This window comes from Dermacentor albipictus, chromosome 6 (genome assembly GCF_038994185.2).
Source record: "Dermacentor albipictus isolate Rhodes 1998 colony chromosome 6, USDA_Dalb.pri_finalv2, whole genome shotgun sequence".
Lineage (NCBI taxonomy): Eukaryota > Metazoa > Arthropoda > Arachnida > Ixodida > Ixodidae > Dermacentor > Dermacentor albipictus.
This window is the reverse complement of record NC_091826.1, coordinates 124,799,144-124,817,591: the sequence shown is the minus strand read 5'-3', so window position 1 is coordinate 124,817,591 and position 18,448 is coordinate 124,799,144. Positions and strand designations below refer to the sequence as shown.

Genomic DNA, 18,448 nt, shown 5'->3' with positions numbered 1-18,448 from the left:
AGTGCGCAGTCAAAGACTGCGTCTAATAAGACTTCAAACTTAGTGTTGAATGTTTTTCTATGCATAGTGATGCGAGCAGTCATGCTCTGACTATTGTATTGGATGGCGCCTCAGCATTTTATGAGCTCGTTCCTTTTGGATAGCCTGCAAACTCTGTTCCACTGGGACAGGTGGCTTTGTGATATGTGCAACTCAGTTGGCTAGTTTCATCAGTAGTAGAACAAATTGCTTTTAAACATGAATGAAACTCGGATCTGTATTCAAAAAGAACATCTCAAAGGCAATAAAATGTACAAGCTTCGAAGTAATGATGGTTGACGCATCAACTGATAATGGCGTCTACATTCTCGCCCCAGCGACGGCTCCCAGCGAATAACGGAAACCAGCCTCGAAGGCTATGCTGTTAATATAGAGGACGTCCCAGCTATCTTTAGCCAGAGTTTATAAATATAGGAATGCCACGTAGGTGGACAATACCAAGATAATATTGTTTGCCATCGCTTGGAGAAACTGAAATTTCTTCTTCATTCCACCTAGTTAGATTATTAGTCTTAAGTATTTAATCAGCTTCTCAAATATATCGTTACGCGAAGGACTAGTCAGTAAGACTGGCAACTATTTACAAGGTATATTTACAACAGCGGTTGCAGCGCTGACCGGTAAGATTTACAGCGCGAGTCCAGTTCGTTCTTGCTCCTGTTCTCTCGAGTGATGGCACCCACGCGCCTCGTTTAAACAAACAAATACTTCACACGTGTAGCGTAATCCCCAGCGGTAGAAGCAACGTCGCGGAGCGTCTAAATGTGATCAGTGGGATGGTTATACTGCTTCAGTCGTGTAACGTGCACTATATCACTGGACCGGGAAGCAGATGGGGCGTCAGGGGCGATCTCGTAGGTGACGGGGGTCACGGCACGAAGCACTCGGTATGGGTCACTGTAACGAGACAGCAGTTTTTCTGACAGGCCGAGCTGACGTGACGGAGACCATAGAAGCACTAAAGAACCAGGCGGGAAGTGCACGTCTCTGTGTCACCGGTCGTACGAACGCCTTCGACTCTCTTGGGACTTAAAAAGGCTGTCACGGGCAATTTCCTTGAGTGGGCACAGTGGGCGATGTCGTCAAGTGCATATTCACTGGTCGGTGCCACGTGAACAGGGAGGGTTGTAGCGAGGGTCAGTGGTGGTTCTCGGCCGAAGAGAAGAAAAAAGGGGGAATAACTGGCGGTGTCGTGGCGTGAGGAATTATAAGCAAATTTCACAACAGTAGAGCATTGTCCCAGTCAGTGTGGTCTGAAGAGACATATTTCGTTAGCATGTATGTCAGAGTGGGATTGAGACGCTCATTGAGGCCATTTGTTTCCGGGTGGTATGACGTGGACAGCTTGTGCCTCGTGGCACAGGACTGCAGGATGTCCGTGATAACTTTTGATGGGAATGTCCGACCATGGTCTGTGCGAGGTTATCGCGGAGTTCCATGTAATAAATCACGTCAGGTAGCAGAAAATCGGCGACATCTGTGGCGCAGCTTGTAGGAAGCGCTCAGGTGATGGCGTAGTGCGGGGCTTAATCCGTGTCCACAACGATCCACCTGTTTCCAGAGGTAGAAAGAGGAAAAGGGCCAAGTAAGTCCAAACCAACAGAAAGAATGGTTGCGCGGGAATGTCGAGTGGTTGAAGATAGCCAGCAGGGAGCGTCGACGGTGTCTTGCCTCGCTGGCATTTCTCACACGCAGCTACGTAACTTCGAATGTAGCGAGCAAGCCCTGGCCAAAAGAAGCGTCGGCGTATCCTGTCGTAGGTACGTGGCACATCCAGATGACCGGCAGCGGGGAGGCCATGAGGTTCGTGGAGAACAGCCGAGCGAAGGTGTTTAGGGATCACTAGGAGTAATACAGGGCCGTGGGGATGAACGTTCTGGCGGTAAAGTACGCCATCTTGAAGTGTGAATTACCGAAGGGAACTGTGGGTAAGTGACGATTCCAGGCGGTCAGTGATGATACGCAAGGACGGGTCACGGCACTGGTCGTCGGCGACATGGAGCAGTGGAAAAACAGAGAGAACACAGGCGTCGGTTGTCAGTATCAGACGTAGAAGTCGCGTCTTTGACTCGGTAGTGAGAGAGGTAATCTGCGCCCTGGCGTTGGCGTCCAGACTTGTAAGTCACTCTATAGGGATATTTTTTAATCGGAGGGACCAACGACCTTGGCGTCCAGTAGGATCCTTGAGCGACGAAAGCCAACAGAGCACATGATGGTCTCTGATTGCTGAGAAGGGCTTGCCATACAAGTATGGGCGGAACTTTCAAACAGCCAAGACAAGAGAAAGACATCCGCACTCTGCAGTTGTCAGGAGCCGGCTAGCGTAGGCTATAACGGGGTCATGTCCGTGTCGGCGTTGCGATAAGACGGCGCCGATCCCATAACCACTGGCATCGGTTCGCACCTCTGTATGTGAGGCCGGGTCAAAGTGGGCCAAGACTGGTGGATTGGTGAGAAGCGTGATAAGCCGTGAAAATACGGCAGCCTGAGGGGAACCCCACGTAAGAGGCACGTCTTTCTTCAGAAGTTCAATTAGTGGTCGAGCGATTGCAGCGAAATCTTTCACGAACCGTCGGAAATAAGAACAGAGCCTCACAAAGCTTTGACAGACTGAGGTACAGGAAAAGCCATTACTGCTCGAACCTTCTCCGGGTCGGGTTGTACTCCGGAATCACCGACTAGATTGCCTAGCACTGGAATCTGTTGGTGCCTGAAGTGACACTTCGATGAGTTTCATTGGAGCCCAGCCTTGCGAAATACGTCAAGGATAGCTGCGGCACGCTCAAGGTGCGTCATAAATGTAGGAGTAAGCACAAGAATGTCGTCGAAGTAACAAAGACCAGTTGAACATTTGAAACCTTGAAGCAGAGAGTGGATCATCCGTTCGAACGTGGCGAGGGCATTGCATAAACCGTGCGGCATACCCTGAATTGGTAGAGGCCATCTGGTGGCACGAAAGCGGTGTTTTTTTTTTGGTCCTGCTCATCGACGGAAATCTGCCAATACCCAGATCACAGCTCGATGGACGAAAAGTATTTGGCACCAAGCAGGCAATCAAGAGCGTCGTCGATTCGTGGTAAAGCGTAGACGTTCTTTTTAGTAATGCGGTTGAGGTGGACGTACTCAAGCCAGAAACGCCATGAGCCATCTTTCTTTTCGATATGCGCGACCGGTGACGCCCAAGGTCTCGACGAGGGCTCAACAATACGGCTGGTGAGCATCTTGTTTAATTCATGCTGAAAAACTTGTCGCTCTGCCGTGGACCTGTGATATGGTCGGCGGTGAATGGGAACTGCATCACCAGTGTTTATCCGATGCTTAACCAGGGACGTCTGACCAAACGATCGACTGTCAATGTTAAATATGTCGCCGTAGGAAGCAGAAGGCGGTATAGGGCGGCTGCTTGGTCAGGTGTGAGGTCCGGAGCGACCGTGGGGCGTAATGGGCCATCGAGGTCCATTACGGTCCATTACATTGAGGTCCATTATCTAGCGGGTAATCAGGAGGATCTGGAGACGAGTCGGCTGCAAAAGCAGTGACATGGTCGTCTGTCACTGACCGGAGCGTGGCCACCGCTATGCCTTCAAGTAACACTTGCTTTGTCAAGACAAAATTGATAAAGGGGAGACACATGCGATTAGCGGCAAGGTATAACGACGGAGTGTGGCACAGAGATGTCGCTCTCCTGGAGGACATCACGAATAGGTGCGACGACATATCTTCGGACTCGACTTTCTGACGAAGCATTCTGCCCATATCGACTGTTCCACCGGTACGCTGTGCCTCGAGCTTCCTCTTCTTTCAGATGTTCACTCCGAACACCCGCTGCACTACAGCGTTGGTTCTCTTACCTCATAAAGCCCTAATCTTCATCGAATTCGCCTCGTTGGCAACCGTGCCTGATTCATCGTCACCATTATACTTCACTATACTCATACACTATACTATACACATACACATACACATACACATACACATATACACTATACACTATACTTCACGTCATCACTATACTTCAGCAGCCTCCATTGGCACAACGACGACGGCCAGCACAGCTGCCAGCCACATTAAGCAGCCCTGCAATGGACCAGCCCCACCATCATCACCATTTGCAGAGCGACAGTCACCGCGAGCAGCATTTCAGGGGGCTCCGCCATATGTGCCCCACTTAGTGCCGCCCGTGCAGCGTGGAAATGAGAGTGACTCCAGCCACCAGCAACAGCCGCGCAGTGAGAGTGAGCCTACTACTACGGATGCAGTGCAGCAGCCTTTTTTATCGAATACGACCACATCTATGAGTACATATACAAGTATTATCAGTACATATAACAGCTTCGCCACTTCGTGCGCTCCTTCCTACCTAGCGGAGCAGCCGCCCCACCACCACCACCAGCAGCTGACTGCGGCGGGGGGGTCCAAGTTTGGTGGTGATGGTGCCCAAGATGGGGCGGCTCGGGCGGGAGGGGCGCCCGACGTAGATGCTGGTCGTATTGCTGCTGTGGGCGAATTCCGAGGACTGGAGTTGGGCCTGGCGCCTCTTGGGGGGCCGCCACCCCCTCACTTTGGAGGATATGCTGAGGGGCCTCTAGGCTATGCGGGCCCCCCTTTCCCTCTGCCCCCCATGGGCCCACCTGGGGCATCTTTCGCCTCCCTTAATCTGCCAGGTGCCGATCCCTGGTGGGAGCGACTTGAGCGACTGCGGAGCAATGCCAAGGCAGAGCCCCCCGCCTGCGGCTGCCTGTCGCCTGAAGATGCTCGTGAGTACCCTCGAAGCCCCCAATCCACCCTCCCAGCAGCACTTTGAGGGCTCCCGAGTGTGCAAGGGGCCGTTTGGCTTGCCATGGACTGTCATGGTTGTTGACAGTGTGTCAGTGCTTGTGGTGTTACTGGCAGTCGGCTGAGATCTCATACAGACACTGAGGCACTGAGGTGAACAAAGCGTGAACAATGTCATCGACGGATGCGTCAGAGGTAGGAGTCATACGGCGAGGCGAGTAACGGCGCGGGTCGGCATATGGACGAGGAAACGGGGAAACGAGCGCGAATGTGGCGACGTTCAGGGGGTGGAGTAGTGGCGAGCGACGTGGCCACTGCGGAAGCAACGGAAGCAAATGGGCTTGCCGTCCGGAATTTTCTGCTCGGCAGGGTTGCGGTATCTGGGAGGCGAATACAGATCGCCGTGAGGTGGATCAGTCAGCACCGGTAGGGAGTCAGGTCTGAAGACAGAGCAGGCACCCTGCTCCGTCCTCCTGAATGAGGGAGATCACTGGGGCTAGTTGGTCAATGGTGGGTTCAAGTGGACGTGAATGGAACGGCGCAGGACTTGTAGCCTCTAGTTCGCGGTGAACATTACCTGTGACGTGCTCATTTAAAGGTTGTGAAGCGGTAAAATCAACGTAAGTCGACGTCGCAGCCGTGTTGGGGAGCCGGGAGAACTGTGGAATGACGCGGCGGCTTTTGGCGAGCTCAAAGCGGCGGCATTCCTTGACGATGACGTCGATGATGGACACATTGTTGATGACCAACTCGAAGGTGTCATCCGGGATCCATTTATGTATGTGGCCGACTTTGTCAACTTCGCCCATTTTCTCGTCTACTTTCCGGCAAAGAGCGAGCACGTCTTGCATGCCCGAGACATACGATTCAGTAGAAGGCTGAACCCGCGTTGCAAGCACTTTTCTAGCAGCCAGCTGACGCCCGTTGGGATTTCCGAATAGGTCGACGAGCTTCTCCTTGAAAGCATCCCAGCTAGAGATCTCGTCATCGTGTGTCCGGAACCAGACATGAGGAGTTCCACCCATGTAGAGTAGGACATTTGCTAGCGTAATGGTAGGGTGCAAGCGGTTGTTTTGGCTAACGCGCTCATACTGGTTGAGCCAGTCCTCAACGTCGATATTATCTTGGCCGGAGAATATGCCAGGATCAAGGGGAATTTTAACCGTAGCATACGTTGTTGTCGGGGTCGCAGTGGTAGAAGGAGACGAGTTGTCATCACTGGGAGCTATGGCGGAAAGTGGGACTGTGCGGCCGCATGGGAGCTCCGTCTTAATTATTTAATGAACTTCTCAAATATATTGTTACGCGAAGGACGAGTCAGTAAGACGAGCAACTATTTACATGTTATATTTTCAACAGCGGTTGCAGGGCTGACCGGTTAGATTCACAGCGCGAACCCAGTTCATACTTCCTGCTCTTTTTGCGAGTGATGGCGCCTACGCGCCTCGTTCAAACAATCGAATATCACACGCTTGTAGCAATAATAATTAAATGAAAAGTGCCAAGGAGAAACACGGGGACCAACATGAAAAACTCCCAATACAGCTTTCTGTTGCTCAATACATGCTATTTAAAAGTGTTTTTCGGAGCGTGAAAGAAGCCAGCGCATACGCGCAAAGTGCCTTGAGCGACCAGTCACGCGGCAATTTTCGGTACATTTGCGGGCTTCTTTCATGCTCGGTAAAACAGCTTTATTTAGCACGTATTGAGCCACAGAAAGCTGTAACTGGAGTTTTTCATGTTTGTCTCCAATTTTCTCATGGCACTTTTCATTTAATTATAATATTTCGGAAGTAGAATAATTATTTACTACTAATTTCTTTATTTTTATTACTATTAGCCTTTGTGGGCTGTTACAGAGGTGGGGAAAAAGAATTTTCTATAAACATGTAACGCCAGTTCCACAACACACAAACAATGCATTCAGCAAACACATGACAGTTTACGCTCAAATGATTCAGTTATGTGTGTTTCAATAAATACACCTGCGTTAAGGCTGTTCCAATCGACAACAGTTTTCGCAAGAACGGACATTTTGAAGGCATCAACGCGTGCCGCATAGGGCATTACACCATAAGGGTGACCTGCACGTGGGGTCACTCGTCGTGGGCGACGCAAGTATAGTCTGGAGTCCAAATTGAATTTATTGTTATAGCGGTGGTACAAGAATTTCAACCTCGCCATTTGTCTGTGCGTTGCGAGTTCGGGCAAACAGGCACGAGATAATAACGCACTTACAGACTGCGTTCATTGGTAACGAATAAAGATAAACTGTGAGGCTAGTCTTTGAATCCGTTCTAGTTTCTTTATCAAGTCCACTTGGTGCAGATCCCAGACTGTACATGCGTATTCCAATGTGGGCCGTACAATGTTTTTGTACGCCTTGAGCTTTATCATGGGTGTAGCATCTTTCAACTTTCGCCTTAACAGACCGAGTTTGCCTTAAGCAGATCCACAAATGCTTTCTATGTGTTCGTCCCAATTGAAATTGTCAGTGATTGTGACCCCGAGATACTCAAGCTTACTAACGATTTGAAGTGGGCCATTATTTATTCTGTAAGTAAAAAGGAATAGTTTTCTTGTTAGATATAGTCATCTAAGCTGATTTATCGAAATTAATTTTCATGCCCCACGTAATATGCCAGTCCGAAATTGTTTTAACGCGACAATACATTTACACTGTTATATATATTTTATATATATATTTTTTATACTTTTACCCTTTTAAGTCGACAATAAATAGGGCAATCATCCGCAAATAGCTGCAGTTCAATGTTAGGAGGCAAGTTATTAGCAATGTCATTTACATATAATAGGAACAATATTGGTCCTAAAACTGAACGTTGTGGTACACCGGATAAAACAGGTAAGGAGGATGATCGTTTGCCTGCTATTTATTTATTTCTATTTGTAAAGTACGCATGGGTTTATTTGATTAACTCAAAGTTTATACAATTTCTCAATAAGTTTCGTGTGACACACGCGATCAACAGCCTTCGAAAAATGAATTGCCATAACCTCAATTTGCTCCTTGTTGTTAATTGCGACGCCGAAAGCAGGAGACACTTCAAAAAGATGCGTCACTGTTGACAAACGTTGGCGAAAGTCATGCTGCTTGCTGTATAATAGGTTGTTATTTTCTATATATTGAACTAGGTGTTCCGATATTATGTATTGTAACATTTTAGACACAGTGCGTGTAATGGAAATTGGCCTATAGTTTTCTGCCAATAATTGCCCGCTTTAGAAATAGGTGCAATGTGTGCAAGGGGCCCATCTTCTGACACACCTCTGATACGTAATGACAGTGCAAAAAATCTAGACAAGAAATGTGATATCCATTCACAATAACGCCTCAAACTCAATGGGTATTTCATCGGGGCCACAAGATTTTTTGGTATCCAGTTTTAACAACAACGCTACAATGACATCTGGAGCAATTACAAACGCATTTGTACTTTCACACGGCAGCAAACCATCGCTCTCATCTATGGGGTGCCTATTCCTGCCAGGTGTAAATACAGAGTTAAACATACTGTTAAAAACCTGTGCGATCAAAGGTGGCCTACTACGAACATTTCCGTCTACCTTAATTTCAATAATTTTGCACATAGAACCAGATAAATAAGTCCAGAATTTTTGAGGCCAGGTTTGCAAGTAATCCCTCAGTGTTGTGAAAAAAATGCCACTTTCACATGGTTTAGTTCTTTTCTAACTTGCGTACTGAGACTGGCTATTCCTGCACGAGGCCTTGGCGTCCTTCTGCGTACATGATTCAGTCACCACTTTAAATAATGTTTCTAGTTACCCATGGACTGGGTTTTCCTGTGGGCTTGATTTTCTTGGGCACATATCTTTCTAAACCGGGGTGAATAACTGATACAAAGTATCTCCAAACAATATTTCTGTCATTATCAACCGGCATATTATCAAGAGCACATTCTAAGCGCTAAGTTCTAATTTCTAATTTTAATCGTGCCGTCCGGCTGATTAAAATTATTACAGAGGTATTTTTCTTCGAATTGCATGTTACCTATACTTGAATTTGCTACAAATGTCTTAGGATTTGATACGCCATGCTCTATGTCGACACTATAATTAAATGTAGCGTCAGTCAAAAATAACAAATGGATTGATTTTGCCCCTGTGTCCTGGTCGGCTCATTGACTACCTGAGTGAAGCTATGCTAAAACGTGATCTCTAACAATATATGAAAGCTGGGCTTTTTAATTGGGACTAATTATATATTTAAATAGAAAGGAAAAAAATGATCTGAGTATTTCCAAGCAACGGCAAACAACATTACCTTTGTTCTGTCCAGCTAGGTGGTATTTTCATAACCTGAAACTCTGGCTAAAGTTGGCTGGGACACCCTGTATACATGCGTCGGAAGCAACTGTAAAGCAGTAAATACATCCTGGTCGCTATGTTTTGAACACCACTAATTGTGTCAAGTCTCGAAGCAAACGCCCATTTCCGCTGAGAATTTAATAATATTAGTTATGTGGCTTGCGACATTACTTCTAAACTTGACAGCAGCTCGGCCCTTTGGTGTCACTGTAGAATTCCGAGAAATGAGCGGAATAGCGAGTTAAAACCAGAGCATAAAGGATAAAAGCGTCCAGCAAGCAGCGAAACGAGTGTTAACTTGCTACGCGAAATCGGCTGGAGCCCTGCACTTTTTCACTTGGTTAGTACGGAGCGGTCCAGGCAACTGGAAGCATCGGCAAACGTTAATCGTTTTTTTCAGATCGTGCAGGTTCCGGGGCCAATTCGCTGATGGTCGTACAGTCAACAAACGACCAGCTGTTTCATCCGATCAACTATATCAGCCTTCATCTTCAAGATTGCCACCATGGTAGCTACCGACTGCGCCTGCGTCATGGAATGGTGCTCTGATCGTCAAATCACGGACGCCCACTCCCATCAGCTATAAAAGGAGCTGTAACAAGTGCGAAATTCATCAGTACAGAGCGGTCCAGGCAACTGCAAGCATCGGCAAGCGTTAATCGTTTTCTTCAAATTTTGCAGGTAAATCAACTTGGATCTTTTCATCATAACCCACCAGAAGTGCCTGGATCGCTCCGTGACTGCTCTTTTAGCGCGTTTTTTGTTTACTGTCTGTCCAGTGCGAATTGCCTTTGATAATGACGGACAAGCCGCCGAATACAATTAAGGAATTGGCAAAGTTGCTTACTGATCTATCAGGCAAGGTTGACTCGTGTGGATCTACTCTGAGAGGTGAGATGCAACACATAAGGGAATCCCTTCATTTCTTGAACTCTCACTTTGAAAGTTTCAAGGCAGCAATTGATGCTATGAAGAAAGAACAAGCGTTGCCAAAAAAGGAAAATAATGAGCTACGAAGTAAGCTTGAAAGCACGCTATGAAATAATCGAGCTGAAGCAATATACACGACAACAAAATTTGGAAATCAAGGGACTTCCCTTAAAACGAAACGAAAACCTCGTCGAAGTATTGACATCTGTTTCTCAAAAGCATGACATTTCTGTTAGTGAAACGGACTTTGATGTGATTCATCGTGTTCCCAGTAAAAATAAGGATCGGCCAAATGTTGTAGTTAAGTGCATGTCTCGTTCTATTCTAGAACGCATAATTAAAGGTTTCAAAAAGAAAAAGATAAGCCCTCAGAATTTTGGATACGATGGCTCAGCGAATGTGTACCTTAACGAGCACCTCTGGCCCGAAATGAAAACACTATTAGGGAAAGCTATCACCAGGAAAAAGACAAACAACTGGAAATTTGTCTGGGTAGCAAACGGAAAAATTCTCGCCCGAAAGGCTGAGAATGCACGGGTTGTCAATATTCGTAATGATAACGACCCTAGTTCAGTCTGCTAATGACTTCCCGAACAGTTCCTTCTGTTACACTTTAATTCATTGTAATATGCGTAGCTTGCTCAAAAATATTGACAATCTTTGCTCTCTTTTGTCATTACATATTTTCCCGTTTGATGTTATTGCTACCTCCGAAACATGGCTGCGCTCAGACGAGCTGTACCATATACCCGGCTATGCATTCTCCTTCACTCCTCGAAGTATGGGAACTAGGCGTGGCGGCATTGCACTATTTGTGAGGTCTTCTATATCGTGCTCAGTCGTTAAAAAGTACTCTTACTCATACGCGAATGAATTTGATATGCTTGTTGTGAATTCTCACTGCTTCGTTGCAGCGGTAATTTATCATGCTCGCAACAAGAACAAATCAGCTTTCATACAACATTATGAACATTTATTAGTTTATTTAACCAATTTAAGTAAACGAATAATAATGTGGAGACTTTAATATTTATGCTATAAAGGAACATGAGAGCGATTATTTTAATCTTGTTAGATCATATGGGTTTCATAACGTCATTAAAACCCCAACGTATAACTTCACTGACATCCACACTGATCGCTCATATATTGTGCAACTTTAACACCAATTCAAGCTGGTGTAATGTTTAAGATTCGGCTGTAACAGATCACTCTGCTGCTGCCATCTTTTTTCATCAATTCACTCATTCTCAGGGCCATGCTCATATTTATCATCGAGTTAACTGTCCCGTATTACGTGAATGCCTTTGCTCTTTAAATATAGATGCGCAGAAAAATTCAAATCAGCGATTTGACAGTTTCCGCAAAGCGTTGTATGATGCATTAGCGCAATTGTCAAGCACCTTCGAAAAAATATATTATAGCACTCCTATCTGTCCCTGGATGACGAAAGGAGTGCTAAAATTAATTAAAGATAAAGACTTTTGGCACACCAAAGTAAAGTCACATAGGGGTAACAAATATTATGAACGAAAATTTCGTATAGCTCGAAATGTAGTAACTAGCGCTATACGTATTCGTAAAAAAGAGTATTACACAAATTTAATAGTCCGTAATTCTGGTAATTCAAAGGCTACATCGCGCATTATCAACTCGGTAATTAAGCCATCGGTTACAGAATATTTAATGCCAGACTTGAAAATCTTAGGAATATCTATGGAATCCTTAGTCTCGTCGTTTAACTCGTACTTATGTATGATTGGTCACGCAATATCTAATAATGTACCTCTTCTTTCATCCATTATTTACCCAGAAAGGACGACAAACTCATTTGCTTTTGTGGACATTACAGCGGAGGAGATGGTGTCCGTAGTTAACGGCATGCCATTCAAACATTCTACTGGTCACGTTGGAATATCCACAGTGACCTTAAAGCATTGTATTGATATACTTTGCATGCCATTAGAAAAAATATTCAATCTATCTTTCTATACTGCTACCTATCCAGATTTACTAAAGATCGCTGAGGATATTCGAATTTACAAAAATGGGGACCATAACTTATTAGTAAACTACCGTCCTATATCCGTCTTAAGTTGCTTAAACACCGTCTTTGAAAAACTTATCGCCCAACGAATCACTTCATTTCTTGAACGTGAATCCGTTTTATCTTACTGCCAGCATGGTTTTCGAGCTAAAAGATCGACAAGCACAGCGGTATTAGTTCTGTCTGACTACATAAATTCTACCTTGAACAACAACAAAAGTGTCCTAGGCATATTTCTAGATGTGGGAAAAGCGTTTGACACTGTGGATCATGACATACCGCTAAATAAGTTAGAATGCTATGGTTTCCTAGGTCCAACTCTCCAATTTTTCCGCAGCTATCTCAATAACAGGAAACAACTAGTTTCCATTGCAGATACCAAATCCGACGTTTCTGACATTGTTACAGGGGTCCCACAAGGCTCAGTACTAGGGCCAATCTTTTTTTCTTTATTTGTAAACGATCTTCCTGATACCTTAGAAAACTTCTCTGCTGTGATGTATGCAGACGACACTGTTCTACTTTGTGCGCTAGGCTCCTTGGACAAAACATTTCAAGTGGCTAATAATGAACTTCGGAGTGTTAACCAGCGCTTCGCGTCAAATAAGCTAACTCTGAATATCAAGGAAACTAAATATATCCTCTTTACTTCTTCGTGGAAAGCACCATAAAAGACTGTCATTCGCTTTCTCTAAACCATAATATCCTTGAGTGGGTGAGTTCAATTCTATACCTGGGTGTGAGACTTGACGAGCATCTTCATTGGAAGCCTCACATTGCATTGCTGTGTAAAAAGTTGAGCAAGGCTTGTTTTATGCTGTATAAATGCCGTTATTACTTCGACCCTGCCACTCTGAGAACAGTTTACTTTATCATATTCCATAGCCATCTATCCTACTGTATTGCATCTTGGGGTAATACGTACATTTCATATGTTGAACCTATCGTACTTCTTCAGAAAAGGGCCTTGCGATTTATGACTTTTTCGGACTACAATGCTAAATCAATGCCGCTGTTTCAAAGTTTCAATATACTGCCTTTTAATTTATTACTGAATCTTAAAGCTATATTGCATACTCATAACAGCATAACCACTAACTGTCCTTTGAGTATATCAAATTTTTTACATTCCAGAAGCAATACACGCAGCGCAATTCAGGGAAATTTTCTCTTGCCAAAATGCATAATGTATACGGAAGGCGAAGGTTAAGCAACACTGGAGCACTCCTATGGAACAGCTTACCAACAGAAGTAAAACAAGCAAAATGTTTTTCACTATCAGTGAAATCCCATTATCACTCATTACTATTATCTGCATAGTTTTCATCTGGATGGTGTACACATGTTTACCTTTTTCACTTGCAGTGTATAATTTACTGAATACAAATTCCTTTCTGTGGGTCTCTCGTAGCTAATACACGTACCCTGCCTTGTGTTTTAAATGAATGTTTATATATATATGAATTACTTATACTTCTTCGTATTGATGTTAAGATTGTGAATTAATAATTAGCATGGATCCCAACTAGCCTTGAGCTAGGGATCCAGATGTCCTGTAGAACATTTCCTGTGTACTTTTCTATTTTGAATAAACTTCATTTTCAATTTCTTTGTAAACCTTTAATTTGACACACAATTCAGAAGTAGGAAAGTCCACGAGAGATTGGAATCACATGACCGCTAGAAATTCTTAAGTTGTTAAATAGAGTGGAGTGCCTAATTTGTATTTATCATGTACTTTTTATCTCGTATGTTCGTTCAGCATAAAACATCACGGTTTCTTTTATAAGCAAAGAGTATCACCTCATTTTTTCTTTCCAAATTTCAGCCTTCTGCACCAAAATTGTAGCGACTTGGTCAAGGTTATTAATGACTCCTGCTATGCTTGTCCATTACAACCGCGTTAGTCAGTGCTTTATAATGCACGCGTAAATATCTTTAATGGATGTCATGTTTGAACATCTGGGGATGCCCTTTGAAAGAAGAACGCCCTGAGGCACCTATATATTTTAGACTTCCTTAAATGTGCTGAAATGCGGTGCTTTGGCGGAAATGTTGCTGGTAAGTTATGCACCTGCAGACAAGCCGCCCTTCTTGTTTCAACAGGAAAAGCAAGAATCATCGATTTCGTTTACACTTGAAGTCTTACCCTGATCGCTGTACCCATGTAAGGCACCACCAGGGAGAACACTGTCATAAGCCCACCACTTGTAGCCTCTGTAAGCACCGATAAATATGGATCGAATGAATTTTCACCTAGTAAGCTAGAATAATAATTACTTCGACTGACAAGACATCAGTCTTAGCGTAACCACGCAAGCAATAGCACGACAACCCTCAGAATAAGCCGCAGTATCGCCGTAAAGGCGAGGAATTAACAGCAATTGAAAAGTACTAGACACCTACGTGAAATTGGTCTCATAGTCTTATCAGGGCTGTAATTTGCAGTAAAGATTAGCTCACTGACAAAATAGCAAAACGACCATACATGCTGTCACGTGGGCATAGGAATACATGAACACATCTCACTCATTGACCGCCAGCCGTAGCGGTCGGAACGCTGGCGCTTTGAAGAGCCGCAGGCAGAAAGGTGAGAACGTTTCCAAAATATTGATAGCTTAGATTGCGTGATCTATTTTACAAGATGCGCAGAAAGACATTGCACGTAGAACAACGAGCCATTTCCGCTTGCCCTTACCTTTCCACCCGGCGCAGGTTACCTCCGAAAAGCACGAGCGGGCCACCAATTCGCTCACCGGCGCGGTCAACCATGCAGCGTCGGATAGAGGTAACGTGCTGGAAATCATATTGATGAGTGAAGTTCCCAATTTCTGATTACGAGAGGTAAGGTCGGTTGTCTCACATCGCTTCTTCCGGAATGCCACGACGTACCAAAATAGATATAAGGTGATTTGCGAGTACTGCATTTGTTAGATCCTCTAGGTGCAGCAGTTCGAGGGATATTGAAAAGTGTTCAGTGAGTGTAAACTACCACGTATCTTCGATGTGAAATGCGTCCATAGCTAAACGCTACCATGACATGTTGGTGAACTCACTGCTGAGCATTGGCATATATCTGTGGACGGTAAATTTACCACACTTCTATTCATTTTTTAGCGAAGCTCTTAGGCGCCCGTTCCTGCGGCGAGCATCGACACTGTCCTTGGGCGTAACCGACCAAACGAGTACAGTGAAAAATTAAGAGCAAACGCGCAGCGCTGTGGGCTATGGAAGACGACAGCACATCCACGGCGACGCCGGCAGAGCGGGGGGAAAAAAGGAAAACAAGCAGAAAGCACGCATAACGTTCGCGGCAAGCTTCTCCCGATAAGTATTATGGTTTCATAAGGTGCAGTTACCAGGAAGCGGCAACTAAGTTGCCAATCTGTATCGTGTAGCGCAGCACGGCGCGGCACTGCCAGTCGGTGCGGTGATTGGTGCGTAGCCTCAATATACTGGGAAATGAAAGCATGAATAGGGCTGCATTGCAATTTTGTATTAGGGAGTATCATAAATATTGGTGAATTTTTACTCTCAGCGTTTTGCCGCTTCCGTTACTTCGTCACCAGGGCAATTTTTTTTTTTTTCGTACGTGGTTGTGTCTTTGCAGGGTGAAAGTTCGGGCTAGCTGGTGTTCCATACCCTAATAAGATTTTAAGCGTGAACAGCCATGGCCCCGTCTTCGTTCGCGCTTAAAATATTATAAGACTGTTTCTTTAGAGGTCTTTCATATAGTAGAAACCTGGAATATACTGTCTGTTATGCTTGGGAAAGGCTACATGCATACCACACCAGAGGAGCTCATCATCCACAGGAAAATGGTGTCTGTTTCCAAAAAAAAGGCTTTTAAGTCTGGAGATAGATCTTGCGGTGATGGTCATTCGCCTTTACACAGCTTGCGCGATTGTTGGAAGCCTGGATCGGACACCTAACTTTCACCAAATTCTTTTATACAATATCTCTTGATCGGAACTGAACTTTTTATACAGCCTTTTAAATTTCTCATCCTCTTGCTACAGGCCTGAATGATTTGTGTCGGAAAGTGAGACTTCTAAAGGTGTGTGAACGGGTTCGAGTTATTTGCCAGGAACATAGACAATGTCTTCACCTCATTTTGAGGCTTTGTTACCTCGCAGTAAGATTATAAAAACTTTCGTTGTGACGATACGTACCAGTGGCTTTTTGTTGGTCTCCAGAATGAACGTCCTTTTCCGGTGAACTCTCCGAAGGCCCGCGCGAGCTCGAGAGCTTCTTTTTCGGTATGAGCATAGGGCTCTTTCGTCTCCAAACATAATCGCGAAGAGTAAACCACGACTGCGTAATTCGCATACGTTTCTATTGTAGCACTGCTGTAAGTGTGAAAGATGATGCGTCATGAGAAATTCTCGTCTTGCTTGCAGGATCGGGGACGGCTAACAGTTCTAGAAGGCAATAAGCGCGTCCAGGTGTCACATGGTCGTCGCTCTGACCAGTAACTGCGAAGGCTTCTTTCTTTGCGAACAAAATAATCCGAGGTTGTGGGACTTCTGCAAGGTTAGGCAGAAAGCGTGCATTATAGGTAGCCATTGTTGGAATAATCTGCAAATACGTTTTATTTTCATCGACGAAACAGCTTCAACTGTTTTTCCATCTGGACGATTGCCACTTTGGTCAAGCCTATGGCCCAGAAAGGTCAGTCATTGCGCTCAAAGAACCAGTTTTTAGCATTCAGGGCCAGTCAAGCATAGGTTAAGCGTTGCAGTAGAGAATAGCTCCTTGTAGTATAAATCTATTGAGCCCCACAGATGAATACCATCCATAACGCACACCACTTTATTGACTCTTTGCAGGAATTTAGAAATTTCCTATGGAAATATTGCAACGCTCATGTGTGCGCTCATGGCGGTCTCATAAACAAAACATCCGAAGTGTAAGGTGAAGGTGGTTAGGTTTTGTGTTTCTCGCATGAAGGTAATGGGCGACTTCAGTGACACCATCAATCAGTCCAAGTGTGGGCTCGACACAAGGTAATGGGTGGCATTCGCTTATCAAGTCGCGGGTAAGTTCTGTAATATACACGCAGACTTTGACATTTCCCGTGCATTCGAGAGCAACTTCAGTGGGCATTCGCTTATCAAGTGGCGGGTAAGTTCTGTAATATACACGCAGACTTTGACATTTCCCGTGCATTCGAGAGCAACTTCACTGGGCATTCGCTTATCAAGTCGCGGGTAAGTTCTGTAATATACACGCAGACTTTGACATTTCCCGTGCTTTCGAGAGCAACTTATCGGGCATTCGCTTATTAAGTCGCGGGTTAGTTCTGTAATATACACGCAGACTTTGACATTTCCCGTGCTTTCGAGAGCAACTTATTGGGCATTTGCTTATCAAGTCGCGGGTAAGTTCTGTATTATACACGCAGACTTTGACATTTCCCGTGCATTCGAGAGCAACTTCAGTGGGCATTCGCTTATCAAGTCGCGGGTAAGTTCTGTAATATCCACGCAGACTTTGACATTTCCCGTGCATTAGAGAGCAACTTCAGTGGGCATTCGCTTATTAAGTCGTGGGTTAGTTTTGTAATATACACGCAGACTTGACATTTCCCGTGCTTTCGAGAGCAACTTATTGGGCATTCGCTTATTAGGTCGCGGGTTAGTTCCGTATTATGCACGCAGACTTTCCCATTTCCCGTGCTTTCGAGAGCAACTTCAGTGGGCGTTCGCTTAATAAGTCGCGGGTTAGTTCTGTAATATACACGCAGACAATGACATTTCCCGTGCTTTCTAGAGCAACTTCAGTGGGCATTCGGTTATTAAGTCGCGGGTTAGTTCTGTAATATACACGCAGACAATGACATTTCCCGTGCTTTCAAGAGCAACTGCAGTCGGCATTCGCTTATTAGGTCGTGGGTTAGTTCCGTAATATACACGCAGGCTTTGACATTTCCCGTGCTTTCGAGAGCAACTTCAATGGGCATTCGCTTATTAAGTCGCGGGTAGTTCTGTAATACACACTGTTACGTTTCGCCTCCGACGTGCAGTATAGCCGTCGCGGATGCAATGGACGCCGGGGCTTTGTTCACAGCGGCGAACATTTTGGCCAATTCAGCGCTGTCCCAACGCCTCCTGCTAAGCGCGTCCAGGCCGCGTGTCTTCGTGTGTGTGTGTGTGTGTGTGTGTGTGTGTGCGTGCGTGCGTGCGTGCGTGTGTGTGTGTGTGTGTGTGCGTGCGTGCGTGCGTGCGTGCGTGCGTGTGTGTGTGTGTGCGTGTGTGTGTGTGTGTGTGTGTGTGTTGGTGCCCATGCTTGTCAAAGCGCGGTAGC

At 45.3% G+C, this 18,448-nt stretch overlaps 1 protein-coding gene across 1 annotated transcript in view; it reads right to left on the bottom strand.

The window, feature by feature from the left end:
• The window catches only part of LOC135899414 (putative sodium-dependent multivitamin transporter), a 133,217-nt gene that overhangs the window by 52,406 nt on the left and 62,363 nt on the right, over positions 1-18,448 (bottom strand). Inside the window, exon 6 of the mRNA XM_065428660.2 lies at positions 14,292-14,359. Coding sequence (XP_065284732.2) covers positions 14,292-14,359 — 68 coding nt within the window. The remainder of the gene's footprint in view (positions 1-14,291; positions 14,360-18,448) is intronic.